The sequence below is a fragment of the Condylura cristata genome, unplaced genomic scaffold (assembly GCF_000260355.1).
Source record: "Condylura cristata isolate star-nosed mole 26May11 unplaced genomic scaffold, ConCri1.0 scaffold00025, whole genome shotgun sequence".
NCBI classification, from domain to species: domain Eukaryota; kingdom Metazoa; phylum Chordata; class Mammalia; order Eulipotyphla; family Talpidae; genus Condylura; species Condylura cristata.
Window position 1 is genome coordinate 19887257 of NW_004567126.1, and position 26007 is coordinate 19913263.

The 26007-nt window shown below is 54.1% G+C and overlaps 1 protein-coding gene and 2 long non-coding RNA genes across 3 annotated transcripts in view; 2 read left to right on the plus strand and 1 right to left on the minus strand.

Moving 5' to 3' along the window:
- The window catches only part of LOC105854068, a 17284-nt gene extending 13833 nt beyond the window's left edge, over positions 1 to 3451 (minus strand). The window contains exon 1 of the long non-coding RNA XR_001145792.1: positions 3368 to 3451. This is a non-coding gene — a long non-coding RNA (uncharacterized LOC105854068). The remainder of the gene's footprint in view (positions 1 to 3367) is intronic.
- The window catches only part of LOC105854069, a 6159-nt gene extending 1228 nt beyond the window's left edge, over positions 1 to 4931 (plus strand). The window contains exons 2-3 of the long non-coding RNA XR_001145794.1: positions 4409 to 4478; positions 4764 to 4931. This is a non-coding gene — a long non-coding RNA (uncharacterized LOC105854069). The remainder of the gene's footprint in view (positions 1 to 4408; positions 4479 to 4763) is intronic.
- Positions 4932 to 7662: 2731 nt separating this feature from the next.
- Positions 7663 to 25870, plus strand: SCN4B (sodium channel, voltage gated, type IV beta subunit). The gene is made up of 5 exons (XM_004689217.2): positions 7663 to 7960; positions 15493 to 15665; positions 16494 to 16722; positions 19019 to 19148; positions 22083 to 25870. Exons 1-5 carry the CDS (start codon positions 7900 to 7902, stop codon positions 22174 to 22176), a joined length of 687 nt encoding a protein of 228 aa, XP_004689274.1. The 5' UTR covers positions 7663 to 7899; the 3' UTR covers positions 22177 to 25870.
- The last annotated feature ends 137 nt before the right edge of the window (positions 25871 to 26007 follow it).

Consider the following 26007-nt stretch of genomic DNA (forward strand, 5'->3'; position numbering starts at 1 on the left):
GGGAGGACTGGCTCCTCATCCTGGTGTTTGGAAGTGGCCTCCGGCCTCCCACTTCCTGCACCCCTCAACTGAGATGGAGGTGACTGCACACCTCTTTTGAGAGTCTCTTGATCCCCACTGCTCCTGCATTTCCCACCAGAGTGCCCTGCAGGGCTCAGGCACAGCCCTCGGCCTGCTCACTGTCCCCAGCAGCAGCTTTCAGTGCATAGAACAGACCTTAGGGATCACAAGGAGAGTAGATCTTTATAATATCAGAGATGGAAGGGGGGCCCAGAGTCACACCTGGTCACACCTCCTGATTATCCAGAAGGGAAACTGAGGACCAGTCATGAGGAAGAGGTGCTTAAGGCTACATGTCTGTCAAACATGAAGACAAGATCTTGCAGCAGGCCCCAGCTTGACTGTTCTTACAACTCCACACTCTGTCTGGACCTAGCACAAGCACAGCTCAGCACAGCTCAGCACAGCTCAGCACAGCTCAGCACGGCTCGCGCAGCAGCACTCACCAGCCCAGGCTCCTGCCTGCTCTGCCCCAGTGGGCCTGAGTTGGAAAAGGCTCACATGCTTCCCGTAAGGACTCAAGTTTTAAAGCTGAGGTTCAGAGAGGAATGACAGAGCCTGGGCTGGAACCCAAGTTTCCCTTCCCCATGGACAAGAAGACTCACGTCCTCCAGCTTCAATGTCCAGACTTATTCCCACACCCCAGTAGTGTGACCTGCCTGATGTTGCCTTGTATGTGACTCCCTCTTAGGCCACTTGACTCCCTCTCACGGTGCAAGAGAATCCCAAACACCATAGGTGAGAGGAGGCTGGGCGGCCCTCAGGGCTGGGGCTAGGCAGCTGGAGCCAGTGCGGGAGGAGAGCTCCTCCTGCTAGGTCTGCTGGCCTCCCTCCGGGCATTTTGGGGTTCAGATGGCCTCTGCTGGAGGGGTCTGCAGGATCTCCTCACAGATGGCCCTGGTGGTGTTACCCCTACAGACTCTCACCTGAAGCCTCCGGCTTCCAGTCACCCGGCAGCCTGCTATCAGCTGATGTCCAGGTGCCAACCACCTCTTGGGACAGGCTCCAGCCACCTGGTGGATGAGCATCCCAGAGGGGCTAGGGGAAGGAGGCCCAGGTGAGAACACTAACTTAGTATCTCGAGGTTTGGTTCTAAACTAAATTGGCATGACGTAGGCTCCCACTTCCCTGAGGGTGAAGAGGCCTCTGGCTAGAAGAAAGACTCTGGGGGCAGATGGGGTGGGAGGGGTGAGTCAGGGGCAGGTAGCCTGGTAAGGCAGCTTTTCTTTTTCTAGCAATCAAGACCTTGAAAGTCCAGGAGGGGAGAGGGCTACTTGCGATCTCACAGCAGGGGCCTCCCCTTGCAGCCCTGGCAAAGTCACCCTTGTCCCAGTCACAGCTGCCTGCGCTTCTCAGCGGGCTGAAGTCCTGCAAACAGGCGGCACACGGAGCTCTGTGCCTCATCAGCCTCTCTGAGCACAGATGAAGGGGGTATCCGGCCTGGAGGGGAAGTGTGTGGTATAGGGTTGGCCAATGCAGCCGCTCTGGCTGTGGCCTCCAGGGGGAGCGATCCGACTTGTCCCACTCTGCCCCAAGACAAAATATTATGGCTGGTGGCCAGAGACAGATATTGATCTAATGTAAGTCAACGCTGTGCAGAGGGTTGAATTTCTAAAGTAATGAGATCCCCATCCCGGAAGGTATTCAAACCTAGCTTGGGGTGCTGTTGAGAAGATTCGTATATCAGGGCCTACTTTCAGATGCCTTCTAAGTTACTGACAATGGGCTTCTGCAGCCTTCATCTGAGGATTCAAAGGATAGAAGTAGGATTAACTCTTGCCTGAAGAGAAATAGGACACAGACAAACTCCTGCCTTCCTGCTGTTTTACTCAGTCACGCTCTTTCCCAGGATGCCTCTATGCCCTTAGGCCCTGCTACCTGGTTCTTCTTTACCTGACATGTTCATGGCGGGGGGGAAAAGGGAGGCTGTGAGCCCCTCTGCGCAGGCTGGAGAGGTGAGGATCTGGAGCTGGGCATGCCCAGGGAACTTTCCAAAGCTCAGCCCAAGTCTAAGCCGTGTCCTTGGGCCGCCAGCCTGGGCAAAGCCACCTGGGCCTACAGTCAGGACGGCAGGTCACGAGGATGGTGCTCCCGGACTTCTCCCTGCGCCCTCCCAGGTTTGCTGGTCTCCAGGCCCCCAGCCCCGCCCCAGGGCTTGCTCACACACCTTGGGCTCTCCACTGGGGTCACGGAGGGATGGGGATAGGTTCATAGCCAGACTGAAAGGCTTGGGGGTGGGGAGCGAGAGGGTGGGATGCATGAGAGCTGGCTGGAAGAACAAGACAAGCCATCGTTTTTTGAGTTCCTGGTCCATGCCTGGCATGAGCGAAGTGTTGGTGTCTATCAGCTGGCTTAATTCTCACTGGCATCTAATTTGCATCCTCCCCTCACTTTTACAAACAAGGAGACCATGATTCTGATCGATTAGGTATATGCACGCACAAGGTCACACAGAAAACAGCCAAGCATTCACGCTCAGGGCCGTGTCATGCCAAAGCCATCTCATCAGCAGGGGGCTGATCTCTCACAGCCCCCAAACCTAGGACCGGGTCAGGGGAAGGACCTCAGCACCAACCTAAAAATGACCAAGACCACCAAGTAAGGGTCAAAGTGCTGGGAGCAGAGGCAAAGCCTTCTCAGGAGACCCCTAATTCCTGCATGGCCTGCTCTTGACCCCACAGCTCTAGGCAAACAACTCCAGGCTCTGTTGGCCAAACTCTCCTCTCTTGACTTTCAAGCCCTATAAAGCTATGCCTTCACCTACTTGCCAGGTGTTTCTCTCACCCTATGTGTCCTCGCTGGCCTTCACCTGCAACTTCTCCAGTTATCCTTCACTCTAGGAAGACTCTCCTCTGTCCCACCCCACGCTTGGTCTTGCCATCTCTCCTCCTGCTTCTGCTCCCTCACCCCATCCTTCCTCTCCTACTTCAATACACCCTCACTCCCCCACTTTTTAAGAGCCATAGCTCCCACACTAAAAAGTTCATAGAAGACTGGACTGGAACATTTGGGGAGTCCTGCCTGGCACCCCACATTGTATGCTGCCGGTTTGGTCAATCAGTCTCAGTACTCCCTTCACGGGCCGAGCAGGCCCAGGGTTCAGGTACCAGGCAACACCTTCCCAATGCCTCCCACCGCAGCCCCCCTGAGCCCCAGCCTCCCTGGATGGGAGGGCCAGAGGCATGGCTACCCCCAAAATAGAGCGCCAGCCCAGCTCTGAGGCACTAGGTAGGGTGTCTGAGACCCTGCCCTGGGGATTCAAAACCCATCCCAGTGAAGCCCAAATAAAGAGATGCCCAGGACTCACCCCATCTCTGAGCTGCAGTAAGGGGGGCAGACACCTGCTTCTTGAGCACACGCCCCTCTCTGGCCCGGGACTGTCCGGAGAGCATCTTCCTGGGCAGGACATTTCAGCTCCCTCCTCCCTCTGTTCTCCTCCTCCCAATGAGCTCATCTGTCTGGGGCTCCCTGCCCCCCCTTCCCTGAAAGGATATTTCGATAGAACCTGGGAGAAATAGGAAAAAGAGGAAGGGAGGGGTTGAAGAGTGGCTGCCGACCTGCCTGTGCCCAGAGCCCCTAGAAAGTGGAGATGGGTAAGAGGGAGCCGTGGACTCCCCAGGGAGGAGGGTTCAGCAAGAGTTTACTCCAGCTGGCTGGCAGGAGGAGGGCTGGGAGCAAAGGTGCTGAAGCCCAGGTGCCAGCTCCGGGCTCCCTGCTGGACCGCTAAGCCACGCGCCTGCGGATCGGTTTGGTGCATGCTTGTTAACCCCCTCCGCACCTGCCAAAGTTCAGCGGATGCGGCCACTTTGGCTGGGGCCAAGCTGGTACTCAGAACTGGTAGGAAGGAGTGGGGAGCAGAGACGAGCTGGAGCAGACCTGGGCGCGCTAGAAGAGACGCCCAAAAGTTTGTAGTATTCACTGGATCTCAACCTGAGAGGATTTAGGGGCATTTAACTTTAAATGCAGGCAGAGAAGCCACTGTCCTGAGGTTGGGCCCTGTTTATAACCAGAGGGTAGATCGGGAAAGGCAGGGCCTGGAGCTGCTCCGGGCGGTGGGAGGGGCTGTGAAGTGTGTGTGTGTGGGAGGGGGGGCTCCCTGCAGAGCTGAGTTCTCTGGCTTGCAGCCTCTAAGAGCCGAGTCAGCGCCACTGGCGAAGCAGTTACCTGCAATGCCCCGACCAGAGCCGCGAGGGCTGATGGGGAGGAGGAGGAGGCGGCCAGCAGGCAAGGGCAATAGGGGTGCCCGAGGGGGAGGAGGATCCCTGCCAGGCTCTAGTTACTTAGGAGGAACTCCTCTCAAAATAGCTCAGGAGACCTCACCAGCGTTCTCCCTATCCCTTCCAACCAGCCGGGGGTCTTGACCGGCTTTCTGAAAACTGACAGTGATGGAGATACCCATCCAGCAGCCCTGGTAGAAGGTGAGAAAATACCTCCCAGCCCCTCCCCCCAGGCACCTATCAGGGTAAATGCTGCTGCCAGAGGCTGGAAGCTGGAATCTGCCCCCATGATTCCCCTCTTCCCCCCCCCCCCCATACCTCTCATCTTCCTCCCTCCAATCAGGCTCCCTAACTGGGTAGGGGAGGAGGGCAGGAACCAAAGCATTCACCTGGCCTTAGAAAAAACAGTTGGACTAACTGCTTCAAAGAACCCTATGTGAACCCTATACCCCCCACCCCCAACAGCATCTTCTCCCTTAAATCTAGATCCTGTCTCCTCCAGTTTGGGAATGAAAAGTTCCTGACAGCAACTTGGCACCAGGCCCAGTCCTTCTCTGCATCCCTGAAAACTTGCTCTTCAAGGTATTTCTGAGCCAGGCCACCCAGGACCTGAGCGTGAATAGCCCATCACCAGCTGGGGGCGGTGGAAGACCGTGCTGCCCTGGTGAGGAGCCACTCTTCCTGCCCCTCCCAAAGACCGGGAGGGGGCCTGAGTGGGGTGGTGGGGTGCCTCTTCCAGGAGCGAAATCTGAAATCTCCGGGAACTCTGACCTGTTGGTGGCCTCTCCCTGGCTCCCTGGGAGGCTCCGCCACCTGATCAGTGGTCTGGTTTTGAGGATTTTTCAGGGAAGTGCTCTAAAAATGTAAAACAACTCCAGCCGCTAATGCATCTTTTAAGCACTTTTCCTGCCCAACTGTGGGGCCCTCCTGATGTTCTTCAGAGGAAAGCTGGGGGTGTGGGGAGAGACACGCAAATAAGGGGAGGTTCTCATCTTGGCTGGAGCCGTCACCTTCTCTGTGACCTTGGCCACCCATCCTGCCTCTTTGTCCCATGTTTTGTGTGGTTTTGTTTTGAATCTGTGAGGCCTGCAGGTTTCCTTAGGGCCCTCCCTGTGCTAAGAATTGGCAGCGGTGGCACCGAGGTGAAGGCCAGTGGGAGGAAGTCAGCCCCTCCTCTTGTCACCCTGATCTAAAAATAGACAAGGGCTGTGCCCCTCCCCTCCCCCTCCTGGGGCAGGGGTCACTTTCCTTCCCATTGGCTCACCTCTGCTCTCATTTTAAGCCTCCTGTTTTGGGAAACATGACCCCTGCTATAAAAATAAAGTGCCCAGCAGCCTATGGGCTATGGGGTGCCTGGCCCTGTTGATCTGTGTCGGACCTCCTGGGGAAGGAGAGCTCAGCCTTTCGGGGCCACAGACCTCTTTGAGAATAATAAGAGCTAAAATGTCCTGTGACTGTTGCTCAGCCAGTCTTCAGAGCCACCCCTGCCCACTCTGGGTGTTTGTGAGGCCTGGGGCAAGTGTACAAAGGGAAATAACATATATCATAATATAAGTAATAAATCAAGATAACAACGTGTCAGAATTCACCTAACGTCCTCTGATGGTGGTTCATTTGCCAGGGTCCTCATTTGAAGAGCACGTCTAAAAGCCATTCCCTGGTCTGCAGGTCTTTGTCCCGGTAGGGATGCAGCTCTCCTGCATGCATGTGAGTGTGCCCCCCGCCTGCCAAGTCCCGTCCACCTGTGGCGACCTGCACACAGCTGTGCCTTGTCCACTCCCCACTCTCTGGGCCTGTGGGTGCACATCCACCAGTTAGCTCTGGAGAGGATGGTCCTGGAAAAGAAGCTTTCAGAGTTGAGTCAAGAAGTCCAGAGCTCTCCCAGGAACACGGGCTAAAAGAGGAGGTACAAGCCACATCCCCTCCTATACCATGAACCCTTTTCCAATGAGGAGAGGTATGGCCAGAGAAGGGCCAGAGTGAGAACCTCTCAACTCAGGAAGCTGGCACCCCTGTTGCCCAGGCCTCAGGGTGGCATTGCCCTTCACCCCACAGGGTCAGTTTTATTCATTTTGCAAAGGAGTCTTCTGCAGAAGATTGTGTAACTTGCTCAAGGTCGTTCCTCAATAAATGTTGGGCCTGGGCCTTGACTTTGGGCATCTAACTTCTAAGTCGCTGTTCAAGGCATCAACTAAATTGCACAGAGCCCCCTGGGGGTGAGGTAGGGCTCAAAGAGATCTTGAGCATTTCTTACACAATTTCCAGGGAGCCTTGGTTACTTTGAAGGCCACCAAGGAGCTCCGGTTAAGAAGTTTGGAGGTGGGAGTGAGGCCAGGAGGTGGAAACAGGTTTCCACATGGCACCAAGCATGCAAAGAATGGGGGTTCAGGAACACAAGGGATCTGTGGTTGCAGGAGGGGCTTGGCTTGTTGGGAAAAGGGTGCTGGGGTGCCTATCAATCCAAACCACCCCAAATAGCGCTACTCACTGTTAACTCAAGGCTGTCTGGAAAAGGGCTGCTGTTCAGTCTCATCTCAGCTCTCTGACTTTGCTGTGACCCCTCTTGATGCCAGGAGGTCCTTCCACTTCCACCCCCAAAGACAGGCCCAGGGAGTCTAAGCAGGTTTTAATCTCTTGGAGGAGGGTGAAAAGGTGGGGTTTGAGGGAGATGGCTGAGGAAGTGAAATGAGAAATTAAGAGGTGCCGGCGGAGGGTAAAGCGGGGCTCCGGGCCAAGGACCAGACACAGATTGGTAGTGTCTGGCCTGATTCCCTAACCAGGAACATCGTGATTGCCGAGGAGTCTATGAAGAAATGCGAGAGGTTGGTGGGCGGTGGGCGGGGGCGGACTGCGATCGGGAGCTCTCTTCCCGGATCCCTGCACCGAGGTGGCCGGCCGCTGCACGCGCACGGGGTTCGGGGTAGCCGGAGGCGCGCGGTTGCAGGAGACAAGCTCGCACTCGCTCACTGGCTGCGGCAGCGCCCGCTGCGGACATTCGAGCGGTCCCTTCATGGTTCGGCGAGAGGACGCGGCTACTCTCTCCCGGCTCCCCAGAGCTGAACCACAGCTTTCCAGCACCCGAAAAGCTCCGTCTCTACTCCCCTAACTCTCTTCTTCATTGGCAGTTCTGCACATGGGGTGGTGAGGGCGCCTGCGGGCGGGCTCTGCAGCACCGAACCGCTGCGGCCCAGCCGGAGCTGGAGAGGCACTGGGGGACCCTGGCTGTTCCCGGGGTTCCGGGACCGCGGGGCGGGGCGCACTAGCCGGGCGCGCTGCGGGCGGGGGCGCCCGGAGCTCCGGGGCGGCCACCGCCCCTCCTGCGGCTGGAGCGCTTCCAGAGCAGAGGCGCAGCGTCGCTCGCCTCTGCGCTCTCGGCGGTCCTCCTCCTCGCCGTGCTCCTCCTTCTCCTCCGCGTGCCCTCGGCAGCCGCTCCCGCAGCCGGCTCCTCCTCTCCCTCCCCCCAGCTCTCCCCCGGCGCTCTCCGCGCTAACTTTCGCGAGCCCGACCTGCGGCGCAGAGCTCCGGGCAGCGTCGTGGCCCACTGCAGGCCGAGGGCTGCGAACGCAGCGGTGCCCTGTATCCCATTCTCGCGCCCCTGGCGCGCTCCGGAGAGAACTCAGCGATGTCCGGGGCTGGGGACCGAGGCGAAGCGCGGGCGAGATGGCTGGGCGCTGGGCTTTTGGGTAAGGCAGCCCTAGCTTGGCCCCTTCTGCATCCACCTCTGTCCAGCAAGGGACACTTAAAAGAGGAGTGTGCCTTTCTCGGATGGGGTGGGCTTTGAGCGCGGCACGGGTTGAACACCGCTGCCGCCCGCTTCTCGCTGGACGCCTGGCTCCGCGGCTGTGGTTCCCGGGCTCTGTGGGCATGCATCTCCGCTCCAGCGGTCGGCCGGCCGGCCTCGGGATTAGTTTTTTGCTGTCTCTGGCTCCTTTAACTCCAGTCTTCTGGAGCATGCTAGTGGGGTGGCAGCGCAGCGCGGGTCTCCTGATTTCAGCGGTCCAGGTGTTCTGGAGGAGGGTGTCCATGCCTTGGATGTAGGGGATGCCAGGTGGGGTGCACTTGTGATCCTAAGGATGGTGCTTTCTGCCCCCTGCCCAGAGCTGTTTGCAACTTGGATGCTTGTTACCCAGGTATTAGATGTGCACCAACTGGGAGGGGAATTGGAGGCTCTTCTTCCTCCTGGTCTTTTTTATTTTTGGCTCTTCTGCCCTCAGCCTCCTCCACTGCCCACAGCCTTTCCAGCCCACACTAAGGACTGGAGGGTGTTGGAGGGACTTACAAGATCATTCAAGTGCCCCTTTAGAAGGCTCTTGTCTCCTGCAAAGAAATTCCAGAGGGAGGACTAGCCTAACCTGCTTCAGCGCTGCAATTTTGGGATAAATATGAAGACTGAGGAGACACAGGGAGCAGTTTTAATATCCATTAATATGAACCTAATAGATTTAAGTATCAACTCTAAGAGATTAGGGGCGGGTAGTCATTAGTCCAGTATGCAGTTGCCTTATAATTCGTGGCCGGATTTCTATGTAAACCGACTCCAACCCTGGCACATGCACCTCTTCCTGTTTATATTTGTCAGATTTGGCTTTTGGCAGCTACCCCCATTGGGTTAGGCATACAAGAAAGCATTTGCACTGGAAACAGGGAGTAGCAGCCTTTAAGGGCGTGTTTCTGCAAAAGTAAACAGTGTGCAGACCTATCATGCTGGCAGCCAGTGATGTAGGGTATAGAGTATTTCCTTCACTTTGGAGCCATGCATTTAATGACATCCCTTCGGCCGGAGAGAATAAAATAGCCTGCAGTTTTCCCTTGTACCTTGGCACGGTTGTATACTGGTTTCACAGCGACCCCGATGAAGAGGGCCTGAGACCTGCAGCTCCCCTTCATGGGGTGGGCACAGTGCCCTCCACATTACCTTCCCACCCCCACCCCCATCTAGTCTCTGATCAGCCATATCCCTCTGTGGCTATGGCAGAGTCGGGGCGAACAGAGAATTCAAATTCATCCACTCATGAAACTGGCCCATGGAATACCTCTGGCTTCCCATCTTCCTGCTGCCTGGATGGATGGTGGGATGTCAGAGGCTGTGAAAATATTCCTAGAACCAGTCACCTGTGGGAAACCACACTGTACACACACACACACACACACACGTGTGTGTGCATGTGTGCATATGCACTGCGGACAGAATCTTAGTATTTTTCCCAGGTGGAAGACTCCACCTCCTCCAGGGACTGTTTTGCTGAACAGACCAGGTGGAGACAGGCCCCTTGGAGTGGGTGAAGGTGAATGCCTGAGCTACTCCCAGGGAACCCTGGAGTTCCCTGGTTTGTGGGTGGGAGACCAGCAGGCCCCTCTGCTCTGCCCTGGACCTTGCTGGGGCAGCCCCTACCAAGCCTTCCCAGCAGTATGGCTCTGAGGTGCAGCCTCGCTCTCCTTCTAGGAGGGGAGATGCGGAGATGGTTAGACAGGCAACTGGAGAGGTGTCTTAGTAGTGCGGGAGCTGGGCGCCACAGCACCGCGCTTTCCTGGGAACCATGGTCCCAAGAAAGGTGATGATTTAACCAGGGGTTCATGGCCAGTTGGTGGTCAAGTACTTGAGAATCCTGGCCTTTTCGTCTCTTCATATCAAGTTGCCTCCCAGTTAAGCAAAGTCTGGTAAGGGGGAAGGGTAGCAGGGATTGTGGTAATGGGCTGAAGGACGAGTGAGCTTGGGGGGCTATGCTGGGGGGCTCAGAGCTGTTGTTCTTACCACTGTGGAGCCTGGGTCCAGCAGTCCTCTACCTCTCTAGCCCTCTCTCCCCATGTCAAACTCAGCCTCACTGACTGCGAGTAAAATGATTTTTGATCACCTGACAAAAAAACCCTTTTCTTAAATTGCAAAGCCGTCTCCAAGGCTGTTGTATTCCAGTGGGGGTTCGTGTGGGTGCCAGCCTCTTCCTAAACATGAAACTGGTAATATATCTGTCCTGCCCACCCTTTCCTTGTTCACTGATTTGCTTAATTGCTGTGATCTGTGTTAATTATCACTTGTGAGCATGCTATGTTGCACAACCTTCTTTCCCTTGGTATGTATTTACTAAGGGCTTGTTTAATGAGAATGCAATTAAAGAGAGGGTGCTCAGGGCTCACTCAGAGGAAGGAAGAGGAATTGGCAAGTTCAGTGTTCACGGAGAAGAGGACAAGCCAGGAAAGGCAAGCGGTGAGGGAGACCCAGGTTTGAATCTGGAACTGATGATTGGTCCTTTTTCTGGAGATGCAGGTATGGACTCCCCACCTCCTGGTGGGATCATCCCAATGGGTAGACACACCAGACAGATTCTGCCACCTTGTCCTTTGGCTGTGAGTGTAGGCATCTCTCAAACCACTGGCTGGCCATGCCCATTCTGAGGGCTGTAAGAGGAAGGACATATATATTGAGCAGACTTGTTTGCAAAGCTGGGTTTGCTGCACACCCAGTGCCGTCTCAGGGGGCATGCTTCCATCCTGCAAAGCTCCTGGGGGTGGGCAGGAAGCAGGTAGGTTGCCTAGTGAGAGGGAGATGAAATCTTTCCTTTGCCTCTGGCCCAGGGGCCTTGCCCCGCTCAACCCAACTGCCCACAGCCCCAAGGCTGGCACCCCAGGAGGGGTCTTGTCCTATTGGTCTTGACCCACTTTCTGGCTCCAGCTTGAGCTTGGGACCTGTCTGCCTTCTTTGGGACCAGAGCGTATCAGCTTCCCTATTTAAGTAAGCCTTGTTTCCACCTGCCATGCCAGGCCAGCCCCGGGAGCTAAACTTAGAGTAGGCAACACCCCTTGCTCCACTTCCTTCCGCCACTTGGGTGGGTGTGACTATCCCCTAGATGTGGGGAAAGGTGTTGGGAGTCTCCTACCTTGGTTTTTGCCTCGGAGCATCTGATAGTCGCCATGAGATTTCTGCTCCTGTGAGTATTTAATAATAATCTGTGCAGATATGGAATGTTTTTTCACTTGAATAAAACTTGGGAGTCTTGAGTCAATTCTCCTGGGGGCTAAGGCAATCCATAGCACCCAGATGTGGATGGGGGGTGGGGTAGAGTTCAGATAAAGGCAGAGAAAATGGTGCCCTGACGGTGGCCAAAAGGTTAGGGCTTTTAGTTGGCAAAGGCAAGGCTATGGGCTTAGGACTGAATTCCAAGGGTTATGAAGTGGTTATAACTCCATAAGGCCAGAAAGAGGCTCCCAATCTCCTCCTTTCCTCCCTCCCAAATACGGCCAATACACGTGCACCTGGAGGTTCTAAAGAGTTAAGTCTGGGGCAGAGGGAAGTCCTTCTTGCTGCAGGATAAAGCTGCATGGAAATAATGACCTCAAGGGTGGTACAGTGTTAAGCAATGTGAATCACCTGGAGACATTTTAGTCCCTAAGTTAGGGTTGCTTTGGGTTCTGTCAGGCCTGTGATGGGGCCAGCCCTGTCCCCCTCCTCCTACCCCTCTCTCCTCTCAGGCCAGAGACAGGGAAGATAGCCACCCTGCTTTGGACCAGTGCACACCAGATGTGGCACCTCTGGCTTTCTCAAGGTCAACAGGCACAGCAGTGTCTGCCTTGAGTCTGCTGACTTCTCTGCTTGCTGGGGGTCTCTAGAGAATCACGGCCTGCTCCCTCCTCCCCCAGCACAGCCTCATAGGGCAGAAGGCATGGTGCCAGGCAGGTCCCTGGGCTTCAGGTCTCCCAGACACAGATAGCAGGACTTGTAATATCTGGCTAGGAGGGTGAGCTCTGGACAGAGCCAGGCTGGCCCAAGCCTCTTGATGCCTTCACTCGAGCAGGGCTCTAGACTCCTTGGAAATATCCCCTCCAGGCTACCGTGACAATATCGATGCTTCACTGGGGGAGGCTGGGAGTCCTGAGTGTATTAGAGTTAAGTCATCCACATAGGCGCACACTAATCAGGCAGAAATGTGCACTGTAATGCACCAGAACTTAAAGAAATAGTTTTCTCCTCTGTCTCGATTTTTTCCCCCTGCTTCTATCTATTTAAAGGAGCCCCAAAGATTGCACTTTTGATATGTGTCTTTGGTGTTCTTGGATATTTGCTCTGACTAGAGTGGGGGTGGGGGTTGGGGTCTATGGCCTCTGATTTGCATTCCCCCATGGTCCTTGGTATCCCAGTTCCTGGGCAGTGGTGCAGTGAATCTTGCACCAGTGAAGCCCTGGTGGGCCCTTCTGGGGCACGAGCTTGTGCCCTGATGGAGGAGGCTGCAGCTAGCAGGAAGCTGCCTTCTCTGAAGAGCTTCTCTGTTGCCACACTGCAGCTCTTTGTTCTTTGGTTTACTGGGTAGCAGGGGTCAGGGCAGAGCTGGGGGGTCGCCTATCATCAGGTCATCTTCTACACTGGAGGGTGGAGGTCTATTCCCAGACTTCCGGGGCTGGTGGTGATGGGGGTGGGTTGGAGAGCGGGACAGAAGTAAAAACAAAAACAAAACAAAACAAAAAAAAACAAAGAGGCTTGGGAGAGCTGGCCTGACTGCACTGTTATCTCACAGGATGGCCTTCAGGAGAGGTGAAAAGCAGATTTGCCTCTCAATACTGCTTGTTCTGTTTTCACGTTGTGTGGCCTTGAGCTAGTTAATCATTCTGAGCTGTTTCTCTATTTTGTATAGTGGGGATAAAAATAATAGCGACCTCTTAGGCTGATGACAAGGATTAAACGAGACAGTATTTCTAAAACACCTGTCCATCTTACAGCAAGTGCTCAGTCCCAGATCCATATTTACTCTGTGGCCCTGGGGAAATTCTCAACCTCTCTGAGCCTTGATTTCATCTGTACAACAAGAAAAAGTGGACCTGCCTTTGGCATGTTAGTAAAAGTTGGTGTTGCTATGTATAAAATCTCCAGCATGCTGCTTCTCAAAGCGTGGTCCCAGATTGCCGCAATCTCTGGAAACCTTTGAGAAAGGCAAAATCTCACGCTCCACTCTAGAACTTCTGATCAGAAACTAAAGGAGTGGGACCACTCTTCAGGTGATTCTGATGTGCTCAAATTTAAAAGCCAAGGCTCCAGTACAATTCCTGGCACACAGGAGCTGATCAAAGAGTGAGGGCTAATTAAAAGAATAGCTCAGCTCTAATTAGAGCCCTGGTGGGAAAATCCTGTTATTTTAGAAAGGGAGGATTTTCTTGCTTTGGGGGTTGGGGATGCTGGAAATGTCTCCTGTTGACCTTAGGGAAGCCTCCCAACCTCCTTGTGCTGGGTTGTCTTGCCTATTATTTGGTGTGGTAATAGTATATCACTTGTGGGATGCGCTTGAGGATTAAGTGTGCCTGATACATGGTAAGCGCTCAGTAAATACCAGCTTTTATTGACAGCGGCAGGATCATGAGTGGACCATGGGGCGTTTTATTAAAAAGCATCGCTCAGATGGCGCCATGTGTCACCATCGTCACTGGACACAGCAATAGGAGGCTGGTTATGATGCACCCAGTGGTGACTAAGTTAGACAAGAGAGGCTGGTCCCGGAGAGTGAGGATGGGCTGGTGGCCTTTAAAACAGACTGTCCCTGACTGTCTGGGGAACAAGAACTGTTCCAGAAATCGCCCGCAGAACTGAAGCTGACCTGGGCTGAGGGACTCTCACCTGGCTTGGTTGCTAAACCCAGGCAGTTCAGCCAAGACTTTTCCCTGTTAGAGCGGTGGGTGGCCGCCTCTAGATGCGGTAGTGGAATTAATGGAACAGCCTGGATCCTTTAGCTCTGACATTCTGGCAACGCCAAGCTGGAGGTTCAAGTAGTTGGGAGAAGCTGCAGTCTGGGCAGGGAGCACAGGAATCCCTGGCTGCTTGCCACTGCCTTTGAGTCAGACCCCAGGTGGGATTCCAGCTACCCCTGGAAGTTTGGATACTTTGCTCCTCTGGGTCTCACTTTTCCCACCTGTACAACATGATTAACAATAGCCACCTTCCAGGCTGGAGGAGAGAATGAAGCAAGATTACTCATCTGGAGCACTGAGCAAGGCTCCCTGCCCAGCAAGTTACGCCAGGACCCCTGTTCTTGTCATCACTGGAAATAGGAGCTGGGTCCCCTCTGAGTCCTCACCTGGGGCCCCTGGGGACTTCCATCTAGGGACAAGGTGAGGTGAGCATCAATTCTGGCGATGACCTTGAAGCACAGTGGGTTTTCCAGGAGGACCTTGTAGGTGGAGAGGAGAGCCCAGCCCCCTTGCAGGGACTCATGAGGTGGTCCCAGAGGCCCGGCTGGAAACTGGCTTCCACCTGTCCAAACAGCAGTAGTATGCTGCCGTGTGTTGGAGGGGGAGGGGACCCCGAAAGGGGAAGAGCGTTTGGGGACCTTCGCAGGTCTAGGAGCCCGTGCTGGATTGCCAGGTGGCTCCAGGACAGCTCTTCCTCTGAGTCGGGAGTGGACAGAGGTCCAGTGGTCCTGCGCCCTGTCCTCGCCACCGCTGCACACATTCCGCATCCTGGGTCCGGCATCTGCCGCCCTGCGGTGTCTCCGCCTTCTTCTTTCCCTCCCTTCGCTGCTCTGCTCGCTCCGCCCTCGCACTGCGGGTAGCCGAGAGGGGCAGTCTCCAGCCCATGCCCACGTTATTTCATCCTGACCCGCTCATCGCCTTTTTGTTCTCAGGGTCGCGTTCAGTGACCAGAGGCTGTGGACTCAGAGGGTCAAGCACGGTACCCCGGGGAGTCCCTCAGCCTCTCAGCCCCTAGTGTCCCGTAGGAGCCCCCAGGGCTCGGGGAGGAGAGGCGCCGGGCAGTGCCCGGGACTGTGGCTACTGCTTTTCTCTTGTTCCCCTCAAGGGACCCTCCTCCGCCTCCTCCACCCCCACCCCAACCGCCCAGAAACGGAGAACATAAGGGGGAGGCCCTGTGCCCTCCTAGGGGGAAATTCCCAGCTCAAACAGAAGGGGGCCACCTGCTGCGGGGGTGTGGGGACGGCACCTCCTGACACTGCTTCTCCCGGTTAGGGGAGCAGCCGGGGTGCAGACGCGGCGGCCACCACCAGGGCGTCGTTTTCTGGTGTTGGGGTGACCCCTGGCGGTCACTCAGATTGCTTAGAACGCGGCTAACGCTAATTCAATCCTGCCGGGACCGTAGGGAAGAAAAGGAGAACTGGGGCTGGCGGCCAGCCAGCGTCCACTGAAGTAAAGAGGCTCTGAGGGTGACAGACCACCCCATCCTGCTGAGCCTCCTCCCAGAGCGCCAGCTTGGAGGTTTTATTAAAGGAGGCGGCACCTCCGACAGGTCTCTTCCTCCTCCCGGTGTCGCTGTCGCTGGAGGTGTCTGTGGGAAAGGCCACAACCATCTACGCCGTCAACGGCACGGAGATTCTACTGCCCTGCACCTTCTCCAGCTGCTTTGGCTTCGAGAACCTTCGCTTCTGGTGGTCCTACAACAGCAGTGATACATACAGGATTGTAAGTAGTAGGGGGAGGGACGGGACAGCCCAGAACCCCACCCCTCGTGAAAGTGAGGGTCTCCTCACTTTCGATTCCCACCCGAAGCAGCCCTCACCCTCCTTTGATGGTGCCCAGGGCCACTCTATCTCCCTGGAACCTTTTCAGAGTCTGTCTGGAAGGATCTAAGTGGGTGGACTGCCAAAATTTGGAGTCTGTTGGAATGTTGGGTAGAGTCCTTTTTCTGGTCTGAAGTGATACCTGAAATGTGACTGCATGTGTAAAATCAGTCATTTGACTTCAAAATGCAGGAGAGAGAAAGAGCTGGAGAACTGGACTTGGAGAAAGGGGAGGAAGCTGGAGGGGAGAAGGGTCTATGGGAGCATGGGGTGGGGAGGGACAGAGGATGGATGGGTACTGACTACTCACTCTGCAGTCTCGGAGCGGGAGGGGTCCAGCGCCCATACGGGAGGCCCCTAGAGACCTACTCTGGATTGAGTCAAACGTTGAACTCAGTAGGGGCTGACGGACGGTGCCGTGGGCTTGACCCAGGTCTTGATGCAGGGCAGGAGTCCAGGTGCACAGAGGGCTTGGGGAGGGGTGTCAGCAAGGTTTGGGGGGCATCTGCAGGAAGCGTTATGGAAAAGTTTTCATGAAGGGGCTCCGTTCCAGGGAGGCCTTCGTAAAGGAACATGGCTTGATCTGAAGCCAGCAAAATTCAGGTTAGGTGGGCAGGTCAGACAGAAGGCCAAGGGAGGGGTATGCTTGAGTGCAGAGTGGGAAGGGCCATGTCACGACCTTGAGGATGCTGATTCTTTCATGGCTACCTCTCTTCTCTCCCCCCTCAAGCTCATAGATGGGACTGTGAAGAATGAGAAGTCTAACCCCAAGGTGAAGTTGAAAGATGATGACCGCATCACTCTGCAAGGCTCCACTAAGGAGAAGGTGAACAACATTTCCATCCTGCTCAGGGACCTGGAGTTCAGCGACACCGGCAAATACACCTGCCACGCGAAGAACCCCAAGGAGAATCACCTTGAGCACCAGGCCACCATCTTCCTCCAAGTTGTTGATAAATGTATGTGGGTGAGGGAAGGGAGAAGGGGGGGTCGGGGAGACAGGCAAGAGGGACAGGAGCTGGGGGAGGGTACCCACCAGAATTACTGTGAAAGAGTACAATGGGTCACACTGGTGTTTTCGTTCAATTGATGCTTTCAAGTTACATCTGGAAGTTGAATGGTTTTGTGTGCATACTTACTGGGCTACTGAATAGCTTGTGCGTCAGTCACCCTTAGCTCCTCTGAGCCTCATTTTCTCCATCTATAAAATGGGAATATGGCTGCATTCTCCTAGGGTCATAGCAAGAGGAACGTTCCTCAAGAGTGTTCGGGACAGATCCTACTCTTTCTGTATGTGCTATTACCACTCTCACATCCCTCCAAGGCCTGGCTACTTGTGTGTTCTGTTGGCAAAAGTCGATGGAATGTCAGGTCTCACACCAAAAATACTGTAAATGAGCAGTATTCTTCATTGAGTATTTACAGTTCAGAGTAGGACAGAGCCTGGTAAACAGATGACTAACCTCGGGGCCCAGCATGGAGAGGTGCAATCATCAGAGACTGATAGGAATGGGGTCTCCTTCTGGAGCATGGGTCCTCATCAGGGATGCCAGGCTGATGCAGGTGGACCAGTTAGATCATGAGGGAGCTTGCCATGAGGCCTCAGGTGCTCACATGTCCCCAGATGCTGAAGTGGTGAAAGAAGAAGGGGTAGCATAGGGGCTTGAGGAGTTAGGGTGAGCTTGGAGAGAGGAGCCCAGAAAGCTAGGGAGGTGCGGAGGAGAGAAAAAAGGGAAGGGCACTGGCTTAAGTGTCCTGATTGTACCTGAGACGTCACTGCCATCCTACATGTGTGGAGAGGGGCTGCTGGTGGCACGTTGACCATGTGAAGGGCAGAGCTGGAATTCATCAGGTAGCTTGTTCTAGACTGGAGTCCACTGAGCCACATATGCTACTAAAGTCACATCTTATGGAGGTCTATCTGGAAATCTTCCCACTTTGTGCTCAACCTTTTCAGGAGCGAAAAAGAAGGGGAATTAATCTAACAGTGCACTTCTGGGTTCCTTTGCTTCTCACACATCCTTTTGAGGTGGATTTTCTCTCCACTTTTGCAGGCTCATCTATCCATCTAGTCAATAAATATTTATTGAGCACCTATTATATTACAGACATCTTTCTGGGTGCTGAAGATATAACACAAACAATATAGATTCCTGCCCTCATGGAGAGTTCCTTCTAATTCAGGAACAGGGTATACAAACAAAACAAAGAAGAGAAAATTGTATAAGGAAACATGGCTGGTTTTATGGAGAAACTGTAAATCGAGGGAGGAAGGTTAGGGTTCAAACAGAGTCCCTAGGGAAGGTGTCTCTGGAAAAGGCAACAGAGAGAACAGCTGGATGGCAGAGAGGGAGCAGTGAGGATACCTTTGGGAGGTAGTCCAGTCAGAGGGAGCAGCAAGTGCCAGAACCTGAGGCAGGTCCATGAAGAACGGCAAGATGGCCAGTGTGGTTAGAGCATGGGGGGTAGTAAGAGATGAGTTATAATCGCTGTGGCTTTCAGGGTCCTGTGCGCATGAGCGAGATGGAGTCACCAAAGGCTCTGAGCTGGGGAGTTAGTGCTAGAGCAGCCTCGCTCTGGCTGCTGTGCTCAGAATAGTTGATGAAGCGAGGAGACCCTTAGGAGGTTTACAAGGGCGGCAGTGAGAAGTTAGGGTCTGGAATTTTTAAAGTTAGGGCCACCAGAATTTCAGGCAGATTGGTTATGGGATTTGAGAAGAAGAAAGGAGTTAAGGATGACTCCCAGGATTTGGGCCAGAGCACCTGGAAGGATGGACGATGGAGATGGGGAGACTCGTGGAGCAGGCTTGTGAAGTTGGGTTCCATTCGGAGATGAGGAAACTGAGACAAGAGGGCTAAGTGGCCTGGTCAAGCTTACTGAACAGCTCATAACCTTGAGATCCTGCGATTTCTTTCTGCATGGACAAAGGAGATCTAAAAAGGAATTGAAATTTTCAGTAGTGATTGGGGTCCTTGTCACAACTCAAACCATGGGTGCTGTGAATGACTCCAGAGCTTGTGTCTGTGGGGGTCAGGAGTGGCAAGGGGGTGTGGAGCCTCCCTTATGTGTGCCTTAGCCTGTCAGAGGCCATGTTCCCACTGTACTGCTTCCCCACTACAAGACCTGGGAAGGGTATGTCCCAGATGCTGGGATCATAGGCAGTGTAGCCCTCGAGCTTCCATGGTGCTTGACTCCTGGTGACTCCTGCTCTCTCTCTCTCTCCCCACTTCTTTTTTTCCTGCGCTGGCCACACAGTGGAAGTAGTGGACAACACGTTGACGCTCATCATCGTGGCTGCTGTGGGTGGGTCCATTGGGCTTCTCATCTTCCTAATGCTGGTCAAGAAGCTCATCATCTTCATTATCAAGAAGACTCAGGAGAAGAAGTGAGTTGACCCCATGGCATGTTTCTGCCCTCCCACCCATTCTCATCTCAAGGGTCTTCCCAGAATCCTTTTCTTTCACAGTCATCTGCCCCCATCCCATTTGTCTCCTCTCACCGTCTCTTCCTAACCCTTCCACCTCTTTCCAGTTGCTGCAACCCTCCTCCCCATCTCCTAGCTCCTGGTCTCCTATTCTCATTCCCTTTTCCCAGCCTCCCATGGAAGCTTACCGAATTCATTGAATGTGTAAATACAATCTACTACTCTCCTCTTCCCACTGTCCTGCCCATCCTATTAAACCCTTATCTTTCTTTTAGTATCACCCCAATCTAAATTATTATCAAAGCATTTAGGAGGCCTCCCCATGTTTTTTTTTTTTTTAATAATATAATAGTTTATTTGTCCATCATTTTGTGCATTTTTCCATCTCAGTTGTAATCCCTTTGGGCTTCCCATCACCAAATCACCCTGTGCCATCACCATAGTCCAGTGCATTTTCCTCCCCCCACTGTTTTTGGTTCCATTCCCCTCTCCACCCCATAAATTGTCTCTGATATATAACTGTTCATTATTATTATTATTTTCTCACCTGGTCCGTTATACTCCTGCTATGAGTGAAACCAATTGGTATTTTTCCTTTTCTTTCTGCCTCCCATATTTTTTAATCAGAGAAATTTTTAATAAAATTCCAATACATAAACAAATACATAAACTCTAAAATGAGAAGAACCTAGTGAGATGAGAGCCTTTTATTGTGAAATTCTGAAAATTCAAGTAGAGGAGATAAAGAAAATCTAAAAAGGTTGATATGGCCTTCTAGGAAGTCCTGGGTTAAGTTCAGTCATAAAAACAGAGATCTATTTTTGTATGACATTGCCACCATACCCCACGGACTCATTGGGCCCAGGTAGAGTTCATTCATTCATTGTTCTGACTGTGGCTGCTTTGGCAGTACTGGGTGTGGAACTCTGTGTGGTGCTGTAGGAGACTCTGAAAGGAATGAAATTCTGCGCTTAAATAAAGAAGCCAGGACATGGACACAGTGCATAGGGTCCAGGGCAGAGGGCCTGCCTGCGAGAGCCCTGTTAGACTGTGAGGGCTTCAGAAGAGACTGGAGCACTGGGGAGGAACTTCTGGCATTTTTTCGTAGGCCTTGCAAGACAGATATAATTTTAACCCTGGGGAATGTGGTGTGAAGGGTGTCCCAGAGGGAGGCCATCCAGAACAAAGGCAGAGTGTGTCTGGGAAGTGGTCTGTGTCTGCAGAACAAGCTGTTTTGTTCGTTGACAGGCTGGTAGGGAGGAAGAGGAGAAAACACCTGCAGAGGGGGCTGGGGAGAGGTGCTTGGGACAGGAGTCCAGGCTGAGACAGGCTTTCCTTCTGGCTGTAGGGGATCTGGGGAGGCCTTGCAGCTGGTGTGATCAGAGGACTCTGGAAGAAAGGGCCTGGTCTCAGTGGGCACAGGGACTGGAGGGAGGAGGGTGGAGGTAGGTCAGGCTGTGGGGAAGCCGCAGAGTGCAGAGCAGATGGTGGGTGCGTTTGGGGATCAATTCTGAGATTTCACTTTCAGGGTGTGGTTCCCTCCGCCTGAAATGTTCTCCCTCTTTTCCTGACCATGTGATGGCCCTTCCAAAGAGCCTTCCCTGGCCCCTACAAGGATCCATTCCTTTGCTACCGCTTACCACACTGCTCACCTGACATCATTTGTTGAATGTCACGTTCTTTGAAAAGCCACAAGTTTTCTGAGAACAAGCACTGCATAAAATTGTGCATGTCTCTCTAACTTGACACCGTGTCTGGTACCTGGCAGGTTTGCAGAAAAGAAATATGGACTCCTTGATAGTCCAGTTAGGTCGATAGGAACTGACTGGAGTGACTTTGGCTGGGATACAGGTAGAATTAGAGATAGATAGATAGATAGACAGGTGGTAGATGACAAGTGGATAATAAATAATAAATGACCGGCAGACAGCTACACAGACCCATTGAGCAAGGTCTCTAGCGGAATGTCACAGATGCTGCTTGTCCCTTGTTGATATTAAGGACATGAGGAATGACAAACTCATTAAGTTGCCAGGAGTCTAGTGAGTATGCTGGAGAACAAAATTGAGCTCCAGGAGGATCTTGATGGGCTGGAGCTATAAACTGAATCCTGCAAGAAAAACTGATGGGGACAAATGTTAAGTCTGCTGAAGTTCACGAACTTGGCGATAAGAGTCTGGGTGAAGTTAAGATGTGGCTGAGTGACAGCAGCTGTGACTCATACCGGGGCGTTTCATGAGTGGGGCTGGCAGTGAGCAGCGGTCATGTCTACCCTGGAGAACTCGCAGCTGGGCCCTGGCCTGGAGGCAGGACGACGTAAGCTGGAGTGTGTCCAGAGCAGTGCGGTCTGGGTGGCGATGCCCCTGGGGGTCTCATCTAGCCATCGCTCCTTCCTGCTGCTTCTGCCCCATCCAGCACCCTCTGTCCACACCTGCCATTCTTGATATCCAAACCTCAGCCTGCTCTGCCCCGTCCAGGCTCATTCTTCCCCACTCTGGTCACAAAGCCCAGAGGAAAGAAAAGCCTGCTGGGCCCTGGGAGTATGCCCTCTGGCCTGGGCACACACCTTGCTGGTCTGGAACCTTCCCTGTGGGCTGGCACAGCTTGGGAATAACTGTGGTTTGGCCTGCCTTGCACTGGTCTTTGGGATAGGGCCACCTCCATGTGAGACCATTAGCAGTGGCCGCTCCTTCCTGAGTGCCTCCCGTGACTCCTCACAGCAACGCCACTGATTTCCATTTAAGGATGGGGAAGCTGAGGTATAAAGAGGAAGGCAACTTGGCCTTTGCCCTCCTTAGCGCTGCGGAAGCCAGGGAGAGGGGAGAGGGGGCCCTGACCCTGACCCTTGACTGCGGGGCGCCTTTCCTCACATGCCCCCTTTCTCTCTCTCTGCAGGAAGGAGTGCCTCGTGAGTTCCTCAGGGAATGACAATACAGAGAATGGGTTGCCTGGCTCCAAGGCAGAAGAGAAGCCACCCACAAAAGTGTGACCCCCTGCTTGGGGCCAAGCAGCCTCCAGGGACCCCACTTTCTGATGAGGAAACTGACGCTTGAGCCGTGTCTGTGAACCCTTGTGCCTGAGACATCTGCTGCTTGGCTCAAACTGTAGTCTTTCCGGGTGGGGAGAAACTGGGGTCCTGCCCAGCCTGCCTCTCCCCCTCCCCAGCCAGGGTTCCCCAGGGACAAGGGGTGGCCAGGGGAGAGGCCTGTGGAAGGTCAAGGAGAGGAGGGGCTGGGGCGGTGTGGAGGGCTGGTTCCCCCACACCTGGGATCTTCCTCCGTCTCCCCCACCCTACAGGAGCAATGCCTTGGTTTCTTCCAGATTTCTCTTCAGGAGTCTTGTGGGGTCAGTGAGGGTTGCCCCAGTAGCTGGTGGTGGAAATGGCCTGGAGGACTATGTGTAGGACCTGGGGGTGGGAGGATGCTGGGGAGGTGCCTGCGTTCAGAGGCCTTGATATATTCCGTGTTCCCATGTTCCTCTACCGGGGAACTGTCTTTTCCTTTCACCCGAGGGTGCCGGCCTTGGTCCTAGGCTCCTTAATACCGCCCCACCCGAACCCCCAAAGCTTGGAGTGTCTGAACCCTCTCAACCAGGGCTGGCCACCTTGGAGGGTCCAGGCCTACCTAGCCTGTTCCTCTGATCTTGGGGTTCCTGAGGGGCTCATGAAGGAACCCCTCAGGCCTCCCTAGAGCACTGGGGTGCTACCTAAGCCTTTCCTAGCATTTCTCCTTGAGGAATCAGGGTTGCAGATGTGGATGAGCCAGTGCCCTGGGCCTCTTGGTAGCCCCAGCCCTACCAAGGCTGGCACCTTCTTTCCTTGGCATGGCAGGACCATAGCCACTCCCGGGACCTCCAAGCCTGGCTCTTCCCTCCTCCTCCTTCCCTGAAGCGGCAGGCTGTGCGTGTCATCTTGCTTGAGGTGTTGCACCCTCAAACCTGCTCCTCCTGTTGGCTTGCCTCCTGTGCACCCCTCTCCCCATTATAGGTTCTCCCCTGGCCTAGGGTTGCCCATCTCTACCCTCCAAGGTCAAGGGCTTGCCTTTACCTCAGGGACCCTCTTCCTTTGGACGAGAGAGCCCTTGAGTTTTCTGGCTGCTTCCTGCTCAGCTGTGCCACCCCTTCTGACACCCTGGGCTGGGGACGGGCAGGGAGAAAGTGCCCACAGTTTTCTTTTGCTTTTTCGAGAACTGGTTTGCACACCCCTTATGTGTGGGGCTGGTCTGTGCCTTAGCTCCTAAGTCCTAGCTCATTCTTCCCACCCTCTCCAGTCTGACTCTGGTGTGGCACCTGCGAGGGTTCCCCAGCTGCCCCCTTGCAGGGTCATGCCAGGTCCCAGGGAACTGGAGTGGCATCCCCAGCAGCCTCACAGCCAGTAACTGAGTCTTGGAGACATCCGACTGCTCCCCTGGGGAGCAGAGTGAATGTCTGACACTCTGTCCTCTGCACCCCTAGGGGGGAGGGCAGTAACCTCTTTTTCCAGGTGTATGAGGACTGCCTCAGGACTCTCCCTGCCAACAGCAGGAGCAAGCTTCCCCAGGAGGCAGGTGGGGGGAGGTGGAGGGACAGCGGCCCCAGCAGGGAGCCCTTGGCTGTAGCCTGTGGCTCTTGCCAACCTGATGGGCTTGCAAGTCCCCACTCAGAGCTGCCCCTGCCCCTCCAGCCCTCCGCCCAAAGCCCACCTGGGTCTTCCTGGCTTTGGGAGCAGACAGACCAGAGCCCTTCAGCTGCCATCTTGCAAAACTACCTTACTCTCCCTTCCCAGCTTTAATATTTGAATGGACAGATGGGCAGGCTGTCTTGGGCTCCTCTACACTTTCGGGAGGATACCCAGGGGCACAGCGTGGGGCGAGGAACGTGCTGGGTCCTCTCCACTCCTGGGCCTGCTGCTGATGGCCACTGTGCATCTTCTCTGGGCTCGGTGTTTCCATTGATGAATGGTGTAATCCCACTTACCTACCTCACAGACTGTTGTGAGGCTCGGTGAGCTTTTGTTTAAAAATCTTTTAGACTTGGAAGAGGTCTAGAAGGCCAGATATTATAATTGGAGGAATGTTCCAAGTCTGTCCAGTCTTCATCTCTGTGCCCTATCTTTGTAACTAATTAGCCATCTAACTCACTGTAATTCACTTTTGCTCTCTTTATCCGTCCATCCATTCGTCCGTCCGTCCGTCCATTCGTCCGTCCGTCCGTCCATCCATCCATCCATCCATCCATCCATCCATCCCTCCAGGTTCCCTCTCTCCTTTCCTTCCCCCCTTCCTCCTTCCCCCATAACTCCATCTATCCATCTACTGTCTATGCATCTTTCCTATCATTCACCTGTCTCTATCACCTCTCTCTTTTTACCAGTCTCCCTTGAAATTATTAGTCTTTCCAATGTTAGATACTTTGACTCTGATGCTCAGAGCTTCTTGTCACAGCTTCTGTTTGGTGGTTTTCAACAGAGGTGATTAGACGCATGGTGGGGGGCACTTAGGTTACCCAGTGCCTGGTGGCACTACTGGCCTGTAATGAGTGGGGACTACAAATGCTAAACTTAGTTCCCACAACGAAGAAATACATGCCAGTGCTGGGGTCACACCCGCAGGGGGGCATTGGCGTGCCCTGCGGTAGTGTGCACAGCCACCTTCCCAAGGAGATTCCTCTGCTTGCACATCTCCGAGGACGATCCCCAGGGCCAGGAGAAGGTTAATCCCAGGCTTGTGATTGCAGATGGCCACTTAGAGGTGGTCTTCAGAGCCCTGGACATCCGCAGCTGTGCTGACAGTAAAGTCAGTGAGGCCAAAACCAGTCTTTCTCAGCTTCCTTCCTTGACCTCACTCTGGGGCTCTGGCACTCCAGGCCTTTGGCTCCTCCTGAGCAGAAGTGGACCAGAGGCAGCCAGGAGGAGTCTGTGGTCCTGCAGAGGCGTGGGGGAGGGGATGGGGGCCTCCAGCATTCTTGCATCTAATTGGCTGCCCGAGCCAGAGCTCCAGGTGAAGCTAAGGGGCGAGAGAGTGCTCTGGAGAAGGTGGCAGGTGAGGCTGCACTTGTGTGCAGAGGGCGTGGTGTGTGCTCCCGGAAGCGCAAGAGTGTGGGGGTGGGCGGCGTGTGGCAGGGCGAGTGTGAGGCTGAGAGTGCCTGAACAGGGAGACTCCACTCAGCTCAGGAGCCACCTTTCAGAGCCCGAGCTTTACCTTTTGGGGGCACCTCGAGGCTGAGAAAGGTAAGAGACAGGACCAGACCGGCCATGTTCCTCGCTCCATCACTCCATGACTATCTGTTACGACGACAGCTGCCGTCGGGTGCTGGGGGAGGGAGTGCCGGAAGGGGGGGACCGCTCGGGAAAATCCTCTGGCTTGCTTCACTTTACTTTGTCCCAGGTTGGAGTCCCTACCCTCCACCTCCCACCTGATATGCAGCGCTTTTGACTATCTTATGCATGGTTTATTCCTCTGGCTTGGATGACAGCAATACATAGTCAATTTTCCTATATAACTTTAGATCAACTTGATGCAGCAAAGGGCCTTGGGGGGCCTCGGGACGGCGGGTGCTTCTGGGAGGCACAGATGTGTACACGCCCAGCACTGACTTGTATTTAAGCCCAGAAGGGATGTGATCAGACTGTCTGGCCTTTATAACGTGTTTTGCATTGTAGAATTTTATTTAGCTTTGCTTTGGATGAAAATAAAAATTATGTTTAATAGAAATGGTTTGGGGTTTCAGTTTTTGAGTGACAGGGAGTTGGGTTTCAGTTTGATGATTTGCCGGTTGTAATTTCTTTATGTTTTGAGTCTCCTTGGGTCTGAAACATGACCTGGATAGGTGAGACCGTCCATGT

Excerpts from the sequence above, each read along its gene's own strand:
- SCN4B (XM_004689217.2), top strand. The coding sequence starts at position 7,900 with ATGTCCGGGGCTGGGGACCGAGGCGAAGCGCGGGCGAGATGGCTGGGC. Across the intron at positions 7,961-15,492 it reads GCTGGGCGCTGGGCTTTTGG|GTCTCTTCCTCCTCCCGGTG; the intron begins GTAAGGCAGCCC and ends CACCTCCGACAG. Across the intron at positions 15,666-16,493 it reads GCAGTGATACATACAGGATT|CTCATAGATGGGACTGTGAA; the intron begins GTAAGTAGTAGG and ends TCCCCCCTCAAG.